Below are 18,393 nucleotides of genomic sequence, written 5' to 3'. Positions count from 1 at the left end.
GGCTGTTTCCTTACATTTGGCAGCGTAGAATCCAAACATCCCCAGGGAATAAGCATCACACTTGTTGTCAAAGAACCCCCAGAAAAAGAGTCAATATTCTTCATTCATAATCAATTTGCAAGCTTTTATGAAAATACCAGGATATCTTCAAAATCATTATCACCACACTATGGGTTAGAATTCTGCATTGCTGCCAGTAAAAGAAAACCCAGCTAACAGTGGCTTAAACACACAGGGGCTTGTTGTTCTCACGTTAAAAGAAATTCTAGAGCTGGCCAGTCCCGTGGCAGAGTAGTTAAGTTCATACGCTCCGCTTCGGCGGCCCAGGGTTTCACTGGTTCGGATCCTGGGCGCGGACCGTTCGTCAAGCTATACCGACGCAGCATCCCACACAGCACAACGAGAAGGACCACAACTACAATATACAACTATGTACTAGGGGGCTTTGGGGAGAAGAAGAAAAAAAAAAAATAAGATTGGAAACAAATGTTAGTTCAGGTGCCAATCTTAAAAGAAAAAAAAAAAGAAATTCTGCAGGAAGGTGCTGCTGCTATCAGGTCAGTGGTTCAGTGGTTTCAGCCCTGTCGTCTGAATCTTTCAGCCTTCGCCTTGCGGTTATTACCTAATGGTCGAAAGATGACTCTTCGATTGACAGATACCATGTCCAAGTTCATGATAGAAAAAAGGAGTGATTGTCAATTCCAGCTGGGTCCTTCTCTTTCATCAAGAAAACAAATTTTCTTAGAGGCTGCAGAAGACTTATTGAGAAGTGGGAGAAGTATTTCATTTTCCAGCCTCTGAAGTGGAGATACCAAGAGAAAATAGGGGTGTGAAGGTCTGTTGAGTTAGCAAACAATATTCGATTCACTATTATCAAGAAACTGCTTGTTCCAAAGTATACAGAGTAAGCTAAACAGCGCTGTTACCTGCTTTAATCTTCACTGCCCTTAGAGAAAGCCATTTTCTAATTCTGCTTTATTTGTACTTGAAGGTTAATATTAGGTCACTCAACCTTTTTTCCTAAAAGGAAGATATTTGAATTCCATTAGTGCTAGATTTGATAGCAGGTGTAGAATAGTTTGGTTTGTTGTTGTGTTATTGTTTCTACCTAGGCTAAGAATATTCTCTTTGGTAGCAAGTGTTTGTTGCTTGGGATATGATGATTTTGCATTACTGTATCCATCTATAAGTTATTTTACAGATAGGGAAGTAAAGCGTATGTTCTTATTGTCAAATCCTTAACCTAATGGTTTGAAATAATTCCCCAAACATTCTAGAGTCTTGCATAATTTGAACACGCAACACTTATTTTTATATCCCTTTCATGAACCTCATTAGACCATCAAAAAGATTTCATCATATTCATCCCCTCTGGGAACAATGGAGTCACATTTCCTCCAGCTTTTCCCCCTCCCTCTTTTCTCATAGGTTGATCATTCTTACGAAGCTACCCCCGCATATTAATATATTTTAGAGACACTGTCTGTTAATCAATGGGGTACCAAGGGTGAATAGTGGGGCTGTTCAGCCCCAAATGTATGCACCGAGGAATGCATCATTTGTAGGTATTTTAATAAAATTGATCAAAATTGGCCTGCTTTTTATTACTGCCATGTACTGACAATTCTAGACAAATATGCCTCGCTGTCAGGGCAAACCACCAGGATCCCGCCTCCTCTCTTGTGGTATGCACAGTTTCGTAATTCACATTTTTCCTTTTCCAATAAATTAATAGTTTAAGGTTTTAAAAAGCAAACACTGTCTGAAATATTTTATATGGATAAAACTTCTGGGTTTCTTTTCCTGGCTTTACCGCCTTGATTATAATCCTGGCATCATAACTTGATTGAAAACAAAAGGTGAACAGAGAAATGAACAGTATTTAGAGTAAATGAAAATTGGACGTAAAGTTAAAACTGTAGCAAAAGTAGGATTTGACTTTTGTCTGCAGAATATTTCTGCTTTTAAGCTTTTGAATACAATTCCTTTCCCAGAAGGAAAAAAAAAGAAAACCCAAAGCTAAAATTATATTTATTGCAGTGCTTCTTATTTCAAAGTGGATAATTCAAACTCCGTATTTTTGTTTTGCTTTTGGGCTAAATGCAGAATACAGGGGGGAAAGGGCAGCATAAGGTAAACTCTTTTCATTTTAAGAATTATATATAATGAATTTGATTCTGTGATGTAAAGTACCAAATATTAAATGCTTTTCAGCATTGCAATCTTCTCTTTTTCCTTTACGTTGAGTTTTAAAGCAAGATTGTGAGAAGAGAGAAATTTCTCAAATTCGTTGTGATCCTTTCTTTCTCTAGGCATCTTTGGACAGAAACTGGAAGATACTGTCCGTTATGAGAAGAGATATGGGAACCGTCTGGCTCCAATGCTGGTGGAGCAGTGTGTAGACTTTATCCGACTAAGGGGGCTGAAAGAAGAGGGTCTCTTCCGACTGCCAGGCCAGGCTAATCTTGTTAAAGAGCTCCAGGATGCCTTTGACTGTGGAGAGAAGCCATCATTTGACAGGTAGATTTCAAGATTTTACCTCATATCCTTCACTGAGAAATTCAAACTGAACTGAAATGATGCCGTGAGCTGATATGGCATGATTTTAATTGATGTAACAGTTTAGAAGATGGATTATATGACCACACAAAGATGGATTGTTTTTATTAAGTTACAGAGTCAAAAATTTGACGCTTTTCAATGTCTTTTCCTTCCATACTTTTTTCCCCTTAAAACATTATTACTTATTCTTTTCCTTTGGTCCTAAATTAAAACTGTTTTCAATTTTGCATTGGTAAAATGAACTTTTAGAATAGCAGTCTTCTCTTGTTTGATGTTTCGTGAATTCTTTCAATTAAGGGATAGTAAAAATATTGAAAAATAGAGATTGGGATATTGACAGCATAGTTAAAAATAACTATTTTTTATAATAATAATAAAAGCATTATATTTTTAAATATGTAGCTCCACCTTAATCTAGAACAGATTTACGAAGAAACTAGGAGAAGTATAGCATGCTGAAATTCAGGAAATAATGGAAGTTGCAGAGAAGAGAGTATAAAGCATCCTTAATGCTACTAGTTAAGAGTTAAACACTATTAATATTTTGTGAATTACCTCATTCTCTTCATATTTTTTAATTGAGTAGAAAAAAATAATCTATCTTATTATTAATTTAATATTGTATACCAGAGATTTTTCCATATTAATAGTTGAAAAATTCCCTTTTATTCCAATGTCTTTTAACTTTACCTTTTATCATTGACAAACTCTGTGAGCATAATTTAATATCTAATATTTCATTCTATGGTATGCTGTTGATAACCATTTCAATAATGTTGGAAATTTATGTTGTGACTTTTTTCACTTTTATAAATAATGTAGTGAGTATGCATTCACACAAATATTTTCTATTTTTGGATTATTTCTTAGGAGAGTTTCTCAGTGTTGAACCTTGTGGACAAGAATAGTCTTGGTACTTGAACATTGAAAATTGCCTACTACGTATTATTTCTCTTTGAAAGTATAGAATTAGCACAAGGATAGACACAGATCTACAGAACAGATAGGCGAGAAGACACTTGAATACATGATATGGGATCAAGGAAGCATCATTGAGAGTCTGGGCTCTCACTGATAATCTAAGAAATGCACATTAAATCACTTAATGCCCCTTTATCGGTCATATTAGCGAAGTCTGAGCAATGATAGTACTCAGTGCTGGTAAGATGTGCTGAGTGCTTGACCATGATGGCAAGAATGCAAATTATTATTGTCTTTCTAAAGAAATTTGGTAATCTATTTCAAGATCTTCTAAGCAGGAAATTCCAGTCCTCGAAAAAAATCAGATACACGGAAAAAAACTTCAGTGCAAAGTAGTTTTTTATAATTTTTATAATAGTAAAAAATGAATGCCAATCTCTTATCTCCAACAGTAGATTATGGTAGTGCACACATATAACAAAATAATATACAGTTATTAAAATTTTGGAAAACCGCTAATTATGTAATGATAAACAACATTTATAAGTAAACAATAAATGAGACATAAGGCAGAATCAATTACTTGATTAAAATCCTACCTGTTTACAAAAAGTGTTACAAGGAGTTTATAAAGATTTATAAATTCTCTCCAAGAGAAAAAGATTAAAGGTGAAGGCAAATAGGTAAATCTAAAACTGGGGTCAGAGAACCCATTTCAAGACTGTAGATATACTTTTTGCGGGGGAGCCCCATGTCGTGTCCTATACTTCGAAAAAGAAAACCAGACCATTAGCTACATGGTTCAGGCCTATCCAAAGATACAGACAATGATTTATCTAGGAAAAATGCAATCTTTCTGGTTCCAAAATTAGAAAGAAATTTAATGGAATCCTCATAATAAAATATTATTTAATGGGATTAACATCCTCTACAATGAATTTCATGTGACACTGATAAATTTCAGGGAACTTTTTCATATATATTTGTATATGGCCTAAATATATGCAGATGATATCATGGCAAAAGCATATTTGTTAAAAATTATTTTACTACAGGCATTTATGATTTGGTTCTTATAGCAAATCTCCGCTAATCTGGGAGAATGGAGGGATATTTTGTATATTTTAGGATACTTGTAAGAAGAGATATGCCTTGAAAACAATTATCTCCAAATCAAATTCTTGATGACTATCAGCTGGCAGTGAAATATGGTGCAATCTTTATGTAAAATGTGATCTCAATTATGAAAAATGTATTTATTTTTTTGTATGAAGTGCATCAAAAGATAAACATCGATTTTGTGGACTAATGGGTGATTTCTTTCCCCTTTTTTTCTACTGTAATTTCAATGAGCATCCATTACTTTTATACTCGGAAGTTTGATCAGAAAGATCTTTTTAATTACTTGGTGATATGCTGCATAAAGATTTCCTTGTCTTTTAATTTCTGAAGTGTAATTACAGAAGCTGCCTGTGACTAGAAAACCACAGAAGAGAGCTGTGGAGAGTATCTCAGTGTCAGACACAGTGTGCTAACGTGGCTGGCAGACTTTGAGAAAAACGAAGTGCCATTTGTTTACTCCATCATTCATTGTTTCAGGTTTCTATGCTTGCATAACAAACTACCTCAACACTTTACTGTAAACAATCAATTATTTGTTTATTATTCTGCAGTTTGGGCAGGATTTGGCCAGGACATGCTCATTTCACCGCCACATGGTGTTAATTGATGCAGATCAGTTAGATCTAAAGAATCCAAGATGGCTCCACTCATGTCTGGAGCTTGTCTGAGATGGCTAAAATGGCTGGAGGCTGCTGCGGCTTCTCTCTCTTCATAGTCTCACATCCAGTAGAACTTCTCTTCATGCAGCCTTTCTCTCTAGCAGAGTAGTCAGACCGCTGTGGGTTAAGAGTGAAAATGGAAGCTAGTAAGCCTCACAAAGTCTAGGTACAGATGACACAGTGTCACTTCTGGTGCATTCTGTTGGTCAAATCAAGTCACAAGAGAGGGTCAACCTAGATTTGAGGAGAAGGGAAATAAACTCCACTTGATGGAGAGAGCAGCAAGCATATACAGAGAAGGAAGGATTTGTGGGAGACTATTTTTGGAGAAAACCGCTATAGCTTTAAAGTCCAGAAATCAAGTGGAGTTAATCCCCTAACTTTGTTCTTGTTTTTCAAGATTGTTTTGGCTATTCTAGGTCATTTGCATTCCCCTTAAAAAAAAAATTAGTATGAGCTTGTCAGTTTCTACAAAAATCTTGTTGGGATTTTGACAGAAATTTCACTGAATCTAGAAATCACTTGGGAGAAAACTGACATCTTAAAAATATGAAATCTTCTAATCCATGAGCATGGCCCATCTCTTCATTTCATTAGGCCCTTTTGTATTTCAGCAGTGTTTTGTCATTTTCAATGTAAGCTTTTGCTCCAGTTTGTTAAATTTGTCCTTAACTATTTAATGTTTGTAGATACTCCTATAAATAGTATTGTTCTTTATATTTAATTTTTGAATTGCTCACTGCTAGATTATATAAATACAATTGATTTTTTATAGATAGATCTTTTGTCCTGCAAACTTAGTGAATTTATTTATTAGTGCTACTGGTTTTTTTTTTGTAGATCCTCTAGGATTTTTTACACATATGATCTTGTTGACTGTACGTACTGAGAGTTTATTTCTTCCTCATGTTTCTTCTTCTTACCTATTTGAACTCATTAAGAACTCTTCTGCAATAGGAGTGACAACACTCGCCATATGTAGAGGGAAGTTTTCAGTCGTTCATTGTTAGGTATGATGGTAGCTATAGGTTTTTGTAGATGCCCTTTATCAGGACATTTGAAAATGTCCTTATATTTAGTTTGATAGCATTTTAATAGTGAGTGAGAATTGAGTTTTATTAAATCCATTTTTTTCTGCATTTATTGCAGAAATTATCTGATTCTTCCCTTTTATTATGTTAATGTGGTGAATTGCATTGACTGATTTTCAAATGTTAAACCAACTTTGCATTCCTAGGATAAACCACATTTGGTTGTGGTGTATTAGCATTTAATATATTAAGTAATATATTAATAATATATAATAATAAAATAATATATTAAATAATATTAATATTGCTTATCTGCCTTGCAAATAATTTGTTGAGGATTTTTGGACCTATTTTTATCAGGGCTATTGACCTATCAATTTCTTTTTTTTGTAATGTCTTTGACAAATTTTGTTATTAGAGAAATTCTGGCCTCAAAATTAGTTGGAAAGTGTCCCCTTTACCTCTGTCTTGTGAAAGAGTTTGTGTAGTTTGTATTATTTCCTCCACAAACCTTTGGCAAAATTTACCAGTGACATCATGGAATCTTGAAGTTATCTTTGTGGGAAACATTTTAGATAAGGCTTTTCTAATTCTTCTTTTCCTAGTTTGGTAATTTCTATCTTTCATGAAATTTGTCCTTTCCTTATACCTTTTCAAATTCATTTTCATGAAGTGGTTTATAATATCCCTTTTTTCGTTTTTTTGTTTGAGACGTCTGTGGACCTTTCGTGATTTCCCCTCTTTTACTCTTTTACTTCTGATATTAGCAATTGGTGACATCTTTTTTCCTAATCTGTCTATCTAGTGTGTTATAAATTTTATTAAACTTTTAAAAGAACTAGTTTTAGAGTCATTGTCACTCTTTTTTCGTTTTTCTCTTCTATTCTGTCATCCCTAGTAGTTGTTCTTTCGCATTTTCTTTCTTTAGCCCTGTGGAGTTTTTGCTCTGCACGTTCATCTAGGTATTTAGATGAAGACTCAAGGAGACCTAGGTGTAAATTTCAAGAAGTTGGGGTTTTTTGGCACCTGAGCTAACATCTATTGCCTATCTTCTTTTTTTTCTCGTCTTCTTCTCCTCCCCAAATTCCCCCAGTACACAGTTGTATATTCTAGTTGTAGGTCCTTCTGGTTGTGCTATGTGGGACGCTGCCTCAGCATGGCCTGATGAGCGGTGCTGGGTCTGTGCCCAGGATCTGAACCAGTGAAACCCTGGGCCACCGAAACAGAGCTCAAACTTAACCACTCGGCCCTGGGGCTGGCCCCCTCAAGAAGTTTTTTGCAAATCTCCCTCTTCTCTAGTAGTCTTCATCACAAATGCCAGCTGCTTCAACCTTCCCAAATGGCAATCTCTGTCTCCTTTGTCAGTGAAGCTGTTGTTCTCTGTTTAGGGTCCCTGTCCCTGTCTCAGGGTCTGATGGGTGCTGGAGTAATCATAAGACTTACCTCATTTGATTCCATACTCTCAAGGGTCACATTTTTGCTCTATTTGTTGTCTAATAACTTAAAAACAGTAGTTTCATATAGTTAGACTAGTTGTCTCATTTTTTATAGCAGATCTGATACTCATTACTCTGTGGAGGCTGCAAGCAGATTCTCCTCCACAGCAGTTCTGAAATCCTGCTGGATACTTATCAGGGCCCCTCCCCTGAGGGTGGAAAATGTTCCCAGGGCTGGCCCGGTGGTGCAGCAGTTAAGTTCACACATTCCCCTTGGGCGGCCTGGGCTTCGCCAGTTCAGATCCCGGGTATGGACATGACACCACTTGGCAAGCCATGCTGTGGTAGTCGTCCCACATATAAAGTGGAGGAAGATGGGCATGGATGTTAGCTCAGGGCCAGTCTTCCTCAGCAAAAAGAGGAGGATTGGAGGCAGATGTTAGCTCAGGGCTAATCTTCCTCAAAAAAAAAAAAAAAAGTTCCCAGATTAGGGCTTGGTTCTCTACCCTGTGGCTCTTCTCTCCTCTTTGGTCTACCTCTGGACTCTTGGTTCTACTCTATGAAACTTCTTCCTTCTTCCAGAAGAATGGCTCATCTTTCTAGTTGAGAAGTTTCTCAGCCTGCTTCCTGCCTGCTTTTGCACTATTTGTTGTTCTAATATCTTAAAAACAGTTGTTTCATATAGTTAGTTGGGGGCCCAAAGCCTCTTTTCTGTTTGAACTGATACTGTCTCTTTTATTCCAAGTTGCTATAATTCCTTTAAAAACCTGTTAGATGCCAAATTATAATCCAGTTGCTGACACAAAATCACACCCATAAACCCCTTTATGTCAGGTCCTTGTGTATTCAACTTATGAGTCGGCATGCTGTGGAACAATCTTAAGATCCTTCTAAATTCTTTTGTGCTGCTGAGAGAAGCTATGAGGTGCTCCCTTAAGACTCTCAGAGGCTTTAACCAGAGACCTCGCAGGCACACCAGCATTTGGTTTTTACGTTTAGGTCGTGTTTCACTGGCAGCACCTTGGATTCTGTCTTTGCTCTATGGCCAATTTTTACTTGGAGAATAGTTTACCAGCTGGAGACACTGTCCTGGGGCCACTATGGTTTCTCAAATTCTTCAGAGTTGAACAGTTCTTTCTTTAGCTTCATCAGGAACATTGTCTATGTTCTGAGCTACTACAGTCAATAGTCTTGCTAATTTTTCCACCATTGCTTAATAAGCGTGTACCTTTTTCGGGCTTCTCATGGCGATTCCTCATTGCTTTTCCATTGTTCTTACTAGTAGTCTGCTCAGTGACTGTTCTGACTGTTCAGACTCTGCCTGGTTCTAAAGCCAATACCATATATTTTAGACTTCTGTTGTGGCAGCACCCAATTTCTGGTATCAATGACTGTTTTAAGTATCTATTGCGTGGAGCAAACCAGTCCAAACTTTTTTGGTTTAAAATAGTAACAACCCTTTTAGATTCTGCATTTGGACAGTGCTCGGCAGACATGGTGTTGGTTGCTGTGATCTAGTGCAGCTGCAGTATCTGAGAGAGCTTCACGCAAACTGGTGCCTAAGCGAGGCCGGCCGAAATGGCTGATGGCTGGCCAAGCCCCTCTCTTTCTCTTTGCAGTCTTGTATCCTTCAGGGCTTCTCTATTTAGCCACTTGTCAGAACTCTTTCCACAGTGCTCAGGACTCAAAGACCACAAGAGTGGAAGCTACAAGGCATATTAAGGGCTAGGCTGAGAACTGGCACAATGTCACATCCGCTGAACACTAGTGGGCAAAAGTAAATCATAAGGCCAGCTCAGATTAAAAGGGATTGAAAATTGACTCTACTTCTTGATGGAGAGAGTGGCATGCGTGTATAGGGGTGTGAGAAATTATTGGTAGTCACCTTTGGAGACAATCTATCTCAGGCATTGATTCAACAAGTAATTTTTGGAGTATTTACCATGTCTCAGACACTGTTCTAGGTGAAAAAGACAGACAAAGTCAGTTCTCTTCTGGGGTTTGCATTACTAGTGGTGGGCAGATAAACAATAAACCATCACTATATAAATAATTTCAAAGAATCATAGAGATGACATACTAAGATATTGGTGAGTGATAAACCTCTTCCTGAGGACACAACATTGGTTTAGCTTGAATGACAGGAAGAAGCTTGCCATACCTAGATGTGATGGAGGCGCATTCCAGGTGGAATAGCAAGTGCATAGACCTTGAGACAGGTGCAGCTTAGTTTGTGTGAAGACCATACAGAAATCCACTGTGGCTGGAATGCAGTGAGCGATGAGCAGAGTCCTCGGAAATGAGGTGAAATAGGTTGATCTGGTAGCCCAGTAGATTATGATAAGAAATTTAGTTTTTATTCTAAGTGAAATGGAAATATTTTTAGCAAGTAAATGAAAGAATTTTATTTACATGTTAAAAAAAGGTAACTCTGTAAAAGAAAACTTCTATTTTCCACTACTCCACCCACAGAACACTTCTGACACCAAATGTGTGTTTTCCACACGAAGAAATTCTCCAATTCTTGGTGGACACTGACTGGCTGTGCTACAATTAATCCAATTCCAACACTAACTGCCTGGAGTTGGTGCAGACCTCACAGGTTTAGGGCTTAGTTTCACAAGTCTGCCCACCTCTCCCCCTACTTCAGATGCCAATTGCAAGTCTCTGGCTGTCACTTGTGCTTCTGACCAACCAACTACAAATGGGAGGTTCTTTAAGTTAAATTATTTGCTAGAACAGCTCACAGAACTCAGGCAAACAGTTTCCTGACTAGGTTCCCTGTTTATTATAAAAGGATACGACTCAGGACTAGCCAGATGCAAGAGCTGCATAGGGCAAGGTATGGGGAAGAGTTGCAGAGCTTCTGTGCCCTCTCCAGATGTGCCACTGTCCCAGCTTGAGGATGTGTTCCCAACCCAGGAACTCTCTGAACCCCTTCAGTTAGGTATTTTTTGTGGAGGCTTCATCACATAAGCATGATTGATTAAATCCCTGGCCATTGGTGATTGGACTCAATCTCTAGGCACTCTCCCCTCCCCCCTCCCCAGAGGTTGAGAGGTGGGGCTGAAAGTTCTAACCCTCCAATCCCATGACTGGTTCCTCTGGCACCCCCTTCCTTGGGGGCTTTCCAAAAGTCACCCCATTAACTTAAACTCAAGTGTCGTTGAGGAGGCCTGTTGCAAATAACGAAAGACTTTCCTTTCTCCTTTTCACTCCAGAACTACTTCAGGAACTGGGGATAAAAGCCAAATATTATAACAAATGATGCTTCTGTCACTCTTATTTAGGAAATTACAAGGATTTTGGGAGCTCTGGCCAGGAACCAGGGACAAAAACTAAATATATATTTCTTATTATCACAGTATCACATTCTGGCAATCTGAATATACTTGTTTTGATAAATAAATTGTCAAGCTTGAGTTCCTCAATCATAGGCAGGCAGATTTGCAAATTCCTGGATTCTACTATTGAAAAAAAAAAAGGATTACCAGATTCATGAGCCATGAAATAAAAAGAAGATAGAAACATTTTTGTGGCAAAATGCAGTTGTAAACGACATTGGTAGGGGAATAAAGAATCCATAATTTCCCAAGGAGAATGAGATTATTTTCAGAACAGTGTCCAAGTAGAGTGTTCTGCCCCATCCACTTTTTTAGTTAATTGGTTGAGTGTGAAATTTCACAGGACCAAGTCCTAGCTCGGGTTTCCGTTTCCGAGATGTGAAGACAAATTGCCTGGGAACATTTGCTAGTTCAAGTTAATCTCACCAATGTTGACCATCAAAATGAGAAAAAAAGAATACATCAAAAAATACAGATTGTGCATAATGTTTTGAATAGATATTAGGACGTAAAGCAAAGTACAAAAATTTTTCATTGTGAAATATGTTAAAGCGTGACAATGAATAAATATTTTTCTTTGTTTATTCTAATAATGCTTGTATCTCATTAAAGAGTCAACCATATTTAGCTTTCACTTTTATATTTAGTAAAATCTGGAAAGAAATTCTCACAGGAATTCTGCAAAAATAATCTCTAATTTTAAAATTAAGACCCAATAGTGTAGCTCTCATATTAAGCCCTGGAATTCGATTTTTTAAAGTGAACTTTTTAAGTAACATTTTGAAGTTATAACAGTATGAAGTGTTATTAAAATTTAGTTTAAATATTATTAAAATCATATTGTAATTATAACATTTTGTGTACAATTTAGAATACAGAAAAATATAAGAAGGAATGATGAATATTTCAAAATTAAACAACCCAGAGAGCTCTTGCTACACATAACATATAAATAAGTAGATATGTAGAGACTAAGAGATAGAGATATATCAACATACAGATATGTATATATACAATGTATTGGAATCACACAGTTTTTACGTCTTGAACTTTTCTTGTTAAGGTTGTATCATGAACAACTTTCCACGTCACTAAGTAGTTTTCACAAACATGTTCTAAAGGACTATACAATAATTCATCGTATCAGTACGTTAGTTTGTTTAGTTCTGTCTCTGTTGCTCTTTTCTGTGTCTTGCACACATCAGTCCTATGCTGACGAACATCTGTGTTCATATATCTGCCTGTGCTTTGGAAGCTTTGGATCCATTTGGGGTTTAGAAGATAATATTTCACATTTAAATGAGAAGAAATATTTTGTCCTGTGGGAAGAAAAAAAAGATGACTTGAGAAAAAGAAATTTGGAACAAATATTATTTGAATTTAGAGAGATTGCAAGTGCATGTGCCAGCTTTTATCAAACCGTGCACTTTCTGTTCTTCTTTAATTACAGCAAATGCTACTTTTCCAGTTCTGAGGTTCAAGCTAAAGACTTTTATGTATGCGTGACTTATCGTTCCTACAGTTCCCACAAACTCCTTGACCAAAGTGAATTTTGTGAGAAACGACATTCTCATTGACCTGAAAGAATCTGTATTTTATCGGTTATGTCAACTGTGAAAAACAACAGATATCATAGTTCCTAACCATTCTTTTCTTCATTCTTTCATTTAGGAGTGAAAACAAATTAAAATGCAGCATTTTATATTAAATTTCCCCTCTTAGAAGAGAGACAATAAAATATAGAATGTGTAAAATCAGATTAGAAGTTGAGTGTTATTTCGTTTCCAAAGCTGTCCAGATGGCATCAGCTATTAAAGAAGATACATTTGGGAAGAGCTGGAAGGTAGGGTCAAGAATGGCAGTGTGGATGTCGCCATCATAGCATCAACAGCTCGGCAACAAAATAACCATGCACTTACAACACACCGGTCAAGAGCAAGGACAGAAAGCTGTAGAAGCCAGTGATTTTATACATTCTGTCCAAGAATCCCATAAAACAGCTGCTGCCTGAGGTACTCCAGCTGCCCTCCCATGTACCCACTTCATTCTGCCCTCATCCCTCCTTCTCCTCTTCTCCCCTCTTGTTTATTTGCTATTTGTTTTAGTGACTGAATTAGGACCATTAAACAAACTGCAAGTCTTCAGGGATAAAATGAAAGAACCCAAAAAGCCTAAAATTTAGAAGATAGAAAAGCCAGACACATGTTTTAATTTTATCCTCTGGGTAGCAATATAGCCTTGAGCATCCCTGACCTGAGTTATAAAAGGTAAACTTGAAAGTGAGGAGCGTTGCAGACACAGCAGAGATTCTCAAACATTAGTCTGCATCAGAGTGACCACAGAGCTAGCTCAAGATTCAAATGCCTAGACCCCCTTGGCTGTCATTCTGATTTAAAGGGTTGGATGATGCCTAGGAATCTGCATTTCGAACAAATCCTTAGGTAATTCTTATATGCATGGTCCTCAAGCCATAACATGAAAACCCTAGCCAGACACTAGGCTGCAGGAGCGTGGAGTACAGAGAAGTTGCTCATTTGAAGTGATTTGCCTCAGTTCTCTCATATATGAAATGAGAAAAAAAATCGACCTCATGGCATTATTGGAAGCAACATGTTAGTTCTGACTAGGCTAGGCAGGTCTTATGCTACTGGGAAAGATAAATTGTTTTCTGGGATATACGATTGATGTGTAAAAGATAGACTTTGCTATCTGCTGAAAGGGGCTTGAAATTGTAGAACAGCCTGAAAAGGACATCCCTGTGCCTTTATGCTCTGATCCATGTAAAAATTTGAACAGTGGGGAGTTCAGGAGCAAACTATACAGTTATAGAACCTTTGTATCATACTGTGAAGAAAAGATCTAAGGGTAGGCTTTGATAGAGGAAAGTGAAGAAAGCAAGTGGTAGCTTAAGGACATGTAGATAGATAAAGAATTGGAAAAGCAAAGGACAGACTTCCAGGAGTTTGCCTAAGGCAAGTCCTGAATGTGTAAGTAGTAAACTGGCCACCTATTTTCAGCACCTTAAATGATTCTTTGAAGTCAAGAGAGGAGCCAGCCTTCCAAAGTCCTGAACAGCTTCTAGCTATGGTAATTCTTACCTCCCTATTTTTTGATGCAGTTCTTAGATATTATGATGGTGTGACAAGATTTGATAAGCAGTGTCTGATAGCACTTCTCAAACTTCTGTCATTCACATAATACATCATGATTTTAGCCATATCTGTATAACACCCGTACTAGATTTATTGATATTTTCTTTAAATGAATTCACTGTTTTCTTTCTCAATTTGTTGTAAAAGGAACTTGTTATCATTATTGTTAATTGAAAACCAGCATCACTTGCCATAAATACAAGGTCAATATAGCATCCGTGCAGTGACACCAACCATGTTATTAAATGCCAGCTGAACACAGCTGCTCTCCGAAGACTCTGACCCTAAGGCCCTCTGTTTATTTGATGAAAATGGAGATTGGCAAGTGCTAGTCCCACTTTAACACTTCTCTCATTCCCAGCTGGTACTTCCTATTTGATATAATCAGGAGAATTGAAGGACAACCATAAAAGCACTAATGTTCCTACTGTGTGATTTGATGTTACTTAATATCCTGTTTGTGTGGCATCTTGCTTGGAATAGCCCACACTTTGGGAAATGCTGTCAGATCACTCTTCGCCAGTACTGACAGGCCTGCTCCCTGAATGCTTGGTTTCCTATCTAATTTGAACCATGGGTGTAACTTGCAAGGATTCCATGAAACCCCCATGTAAACATACCAAGGTCTGAAAAATCAATGAGCTTCAAGGGGAAATATCTCATATGTAGAAAATATTCACATGAATGGATATTTATTAAATATTTTATGTAGGACAGGTTGCTAGTTAGGAATCTGTCATGTTTCATTGTGCTTTGCTCTCTTGGCGATGCATCTAAAAGCCGGTACATCTGAAGCCAGGGGTGTGAATTTTTGCTTTCCCTTCAATTTATCTTTGAAGAACTTGGACTTGCATCCACCGGAACTAGATCAAGTTATGAATAAAAATAGCCAATTAACCAAAAAAATTTCCCAGTATTTGACATATCTATCAGTTGGTGCTTGTGCACTTATTTGCAAGGAAGCAGTGTGGGAATGAGTCCAGGTTTTGATGACAGGCAGGCCCACCATTTGCTACCTACGTTAACAACCTGGGACAAGTTACTTCTCAAAACTCCTAGTTTCCTCATATGTAAAATGGAAATAATAATGCTTAACCCCAAAGAATTGCTGTTTTCATGCTCTTAAAAATTAAACAAAATGGAACAAAAACACTGGGAGCAAATGGCATAATGTGAATAAGATACTTAGCATATTTATTGTACTGTAAGTAACATGATAATGATATAATCACTCTAACATTTTATGTGATAAGGAAAAGTAACATGCTTGAACCTATGTAATACAGAAACTAATGCTTAACCATAAACTCTTGAGTGTGTTAATCTTGGAGATCTTCATTTCTGTTTTGAAAGCTCCGTCGCAATTGCTGATGGAAAGAAAAAAAGATACCTGTAAGATTTTGTTCTGAAAGTGTGATTATGTGTGTCTTACAAGTCAGATTGTAAATATTGTTGTGTGAGTTCAGTGAGTGTGCATCCCTTAGAGCCATATATTTACTGAAATAAATTTATTGTCACATTTTACATATCACGTAATTCACCCATTTCAAGGGTTCAATTTGATGATTTTTTAACAAATTTGCCAAGTTATGCAACCATTACCATGTCTCAGTTTTTGAACATTTTCATTACCCAAATAAGATCCTTTTGCCATTTATTGTTATTCCCAGCATTTCTGTCTCTGTAAATTTTCCCCTTTCTGGACATTTCATATAAATGGAATTATTCAACATATGGTCTCTCATATCCAGGCTCTTTCACTCAGTGTAATGCTTCTGAGGTTTTTGCATGTTGTAGCATATATCAGTAGTTTGTTCCTTTTTAATGATGAATAGAATTTCACTTTGTGGATATGCTGGCTTTTGCTTATCTATTCAAGTTGTTTCCACTTTTTGGCTTTTACGAATAGTGCTGCTGCAAACATGCGCGTCCAAGTTTTTGTGTGGATGTATGTTTGCATTTCTCTTGGGTCTGTAATTAGGAGTGGAGTTGCTGGGTCATGTCTGTCTTCAACACTTGAGGAACTGCCAGATTGGTTCTCAGAGTGGCTGCACCATTTCATATTTCCAACAGCAACGTATGAGTGTTCCAATTTTTTATTCTGGTCATTAGAGTGAGTGTGAAATGGTGTCTTATTGTTGTTTTAATTTGCATTTCCCTAGTGACTACCGATGTTGTGTATCTCTTTATGGGCTTATGAGCCATTCATGTATGCACTTTCGAAGGTGTATGGTTTTAAAATGTTTGATTTTTCTTATTATCTTGATAATTTATTATAAGGAAATGGTTGAAAATTGCTAAAGAATCAATAATAATGTTCTGGGACTATCTATTTAGGTTTGAGGTAAACCTCTGTTTACTCTGTGATATCGTGGGAGCATGCATATACGTGTCCATGAGGATATCACTGTGGATATTCATTTAAAACTCTGTACTCAGGAAGTAAAACTCTACACATATAATTAGAATATTAACTCGGAAAAAAATAGAGAATTTTATGAAACTTGATCGCCTTTTTAGCCCTAACACCTAGAACAATGTCTGACACAATGTAGGCACTCAATAAATCTTTGTTGAATAAAGGGATACAAGGAATATATTTTGAGTGTATTTGTTGAATGAAAGAATGACAACATTTCTATTTCAGTAAGTAGACAACCCATATGCTTATTTTCATAGATTAGAATTTATGAAACTTGAAAATTGTCCTGTTTCAAAACAACTTCTAAAATTCTCTTAGAATATCATTTTTGTCAACTAAAGCAAAATGCCTACCTGTGTCAAGGTACAGTCATAATCTTATGATGGGTTTACAATTTCATAAAAGCCACAGCTCTAAATTAGGACCAGCACCTTTATTTTGTACTCCAGAAATGCTCTCATGAATATGGATGCATTATGCTCCCAAAGTGAACTAGATTTTGATTTATAACAAAACAACAAAAAGCCAAACAAAAACAAAAACAAAAACCCTTACTTCTTCTCAATACAATTTTGTTCACCTCTCTTTCTTCTCACTTATACTGACTTCTCTTAAAAATGGTCCAGGGAGAAAACAGCACAATATAATAAATATGTGTATATGTGGTAGCAAAGTACCGTTTCCAACAAAGAGCATGGCAGCATTTTAATATGAGATCCACAATTAATATGTAATTGGATTCTTTTAAAGCTTTTCATCCTTTCCTCCAGTGTGTGTGTGTATGTATAAATATATATATACATACACACACATATTAATAAACTGGAATGGTATAGTTTAGTCCATACCCTGACAATGCTTTTTTTGTTTTCGTAAGACTATAATAAGAAGGAACAAGTTTTGCATGGACGTGAATGGTTTTGGTGTTGATTTGTAGACTCACCTGGATGTACCGGAAGATCCTTTTAAGTTCCCTGTAACACTATGAGTTAGAGATTCAGCAATGTGGAACTAGGCTTCCGTTTACTCATCTCCTTCATGAGGCACAAGGTTTCGTTTTCTACCTTATTGACTAATAAGTTTTCTGGAAAAGAATGTTTGCATCCTTTATTGTTCATCCCAGAATCAGATAATCAAAAATTTCCAAACTTGTGGTAGTTACAGAAAGAAATGGGCAACATGCAATAGGGTCGTTGTTAGGGACACAGTTTATTGTTAATGCCGTGGAGTCTATTCCGATTCCTAGCGCCCGTGTGGACAGCAGAGTGGAACCCTGCCCGGCCTTTCTGCACCATCCTCTCACCTTCCGGCGCTCCATCAGACAACACTCTGCTATTCTTCACAAGGTTTTATGACCAGTTTTTTTCAGAAGTGGGCAGCCAGGTCCTTCTTCCTGGTCTGTCTTAGTCTTGAAGCTCTGCTGAAACCTGTCCACCGTGGGTGACCCTGCTGGAATTTGAAATCCTGGTGGCATAGCTCTGAGCATCACTGCAAGTCACAGCTGCCACAGTGTGACAACCTACAGACGGGTGGTGTGGTTCTCTGACTGGGAAATGAACTCAGGCCTCAGCGGTGAGAGCACTAATCTTAACTACTAGACCACAAGGGCTGGCTTAGGGATATATTAATAAGAACAAACATATATATTAAGGAAACTTTAGTTGCTATTTAGTCTTCATTAGCTAGCAAAGTTATTTGTGATATTTGGTTCTATTTTATTTTTTTATTTTAAAATAGAAATATT

General features: G+C 37.0%; 1 protein-coding gene across 10 annotated transcripts in view; it reads left to right on the top strand.

Moving 5' to 3' along the window:
- ARHGAP24 (Rho GTPase activating protein 24) overlaps positions 1-18,393 on the top strand; it is a 705,468-nt gene that overhangs the window by 650,854 nt on the left and 36,221 nt on the right. For all 10 annotated transcript variants that reach the window (XM_070505415.1, XM_070505414.1, XM_014854138.3 and 7 more), the window contains one exon: positions 2,313-2,520. In XM_070505415.1, the coding sequence (XP_070361516.1) occupies positions 2,313-2,520 (208 nt within the window). The remainder of the gene's footprint in view (positions 1-2,312; positions 2,521-18,393) is intronic.

This window comes from Equus asinus, chromosome 3 (genome assembly GCF_041296235.1).
Source record: "Equus asinus isolate D_3611 breed Donkey chromosome 3, EquAss-T2T_v2, whole genome shotgun sequence".
Classification (NCBI taxonomy): domain Eukaryota; kingdom Metazoa; phylum Chordata; class Mammalia; order Perissodactyla; family Equidae; genus Equus; species Equus asinus.
Note: the sequence above shows the minus strand (reverse complement) of the source record. Positions and strands in the feature narration are given on the sequence as shown.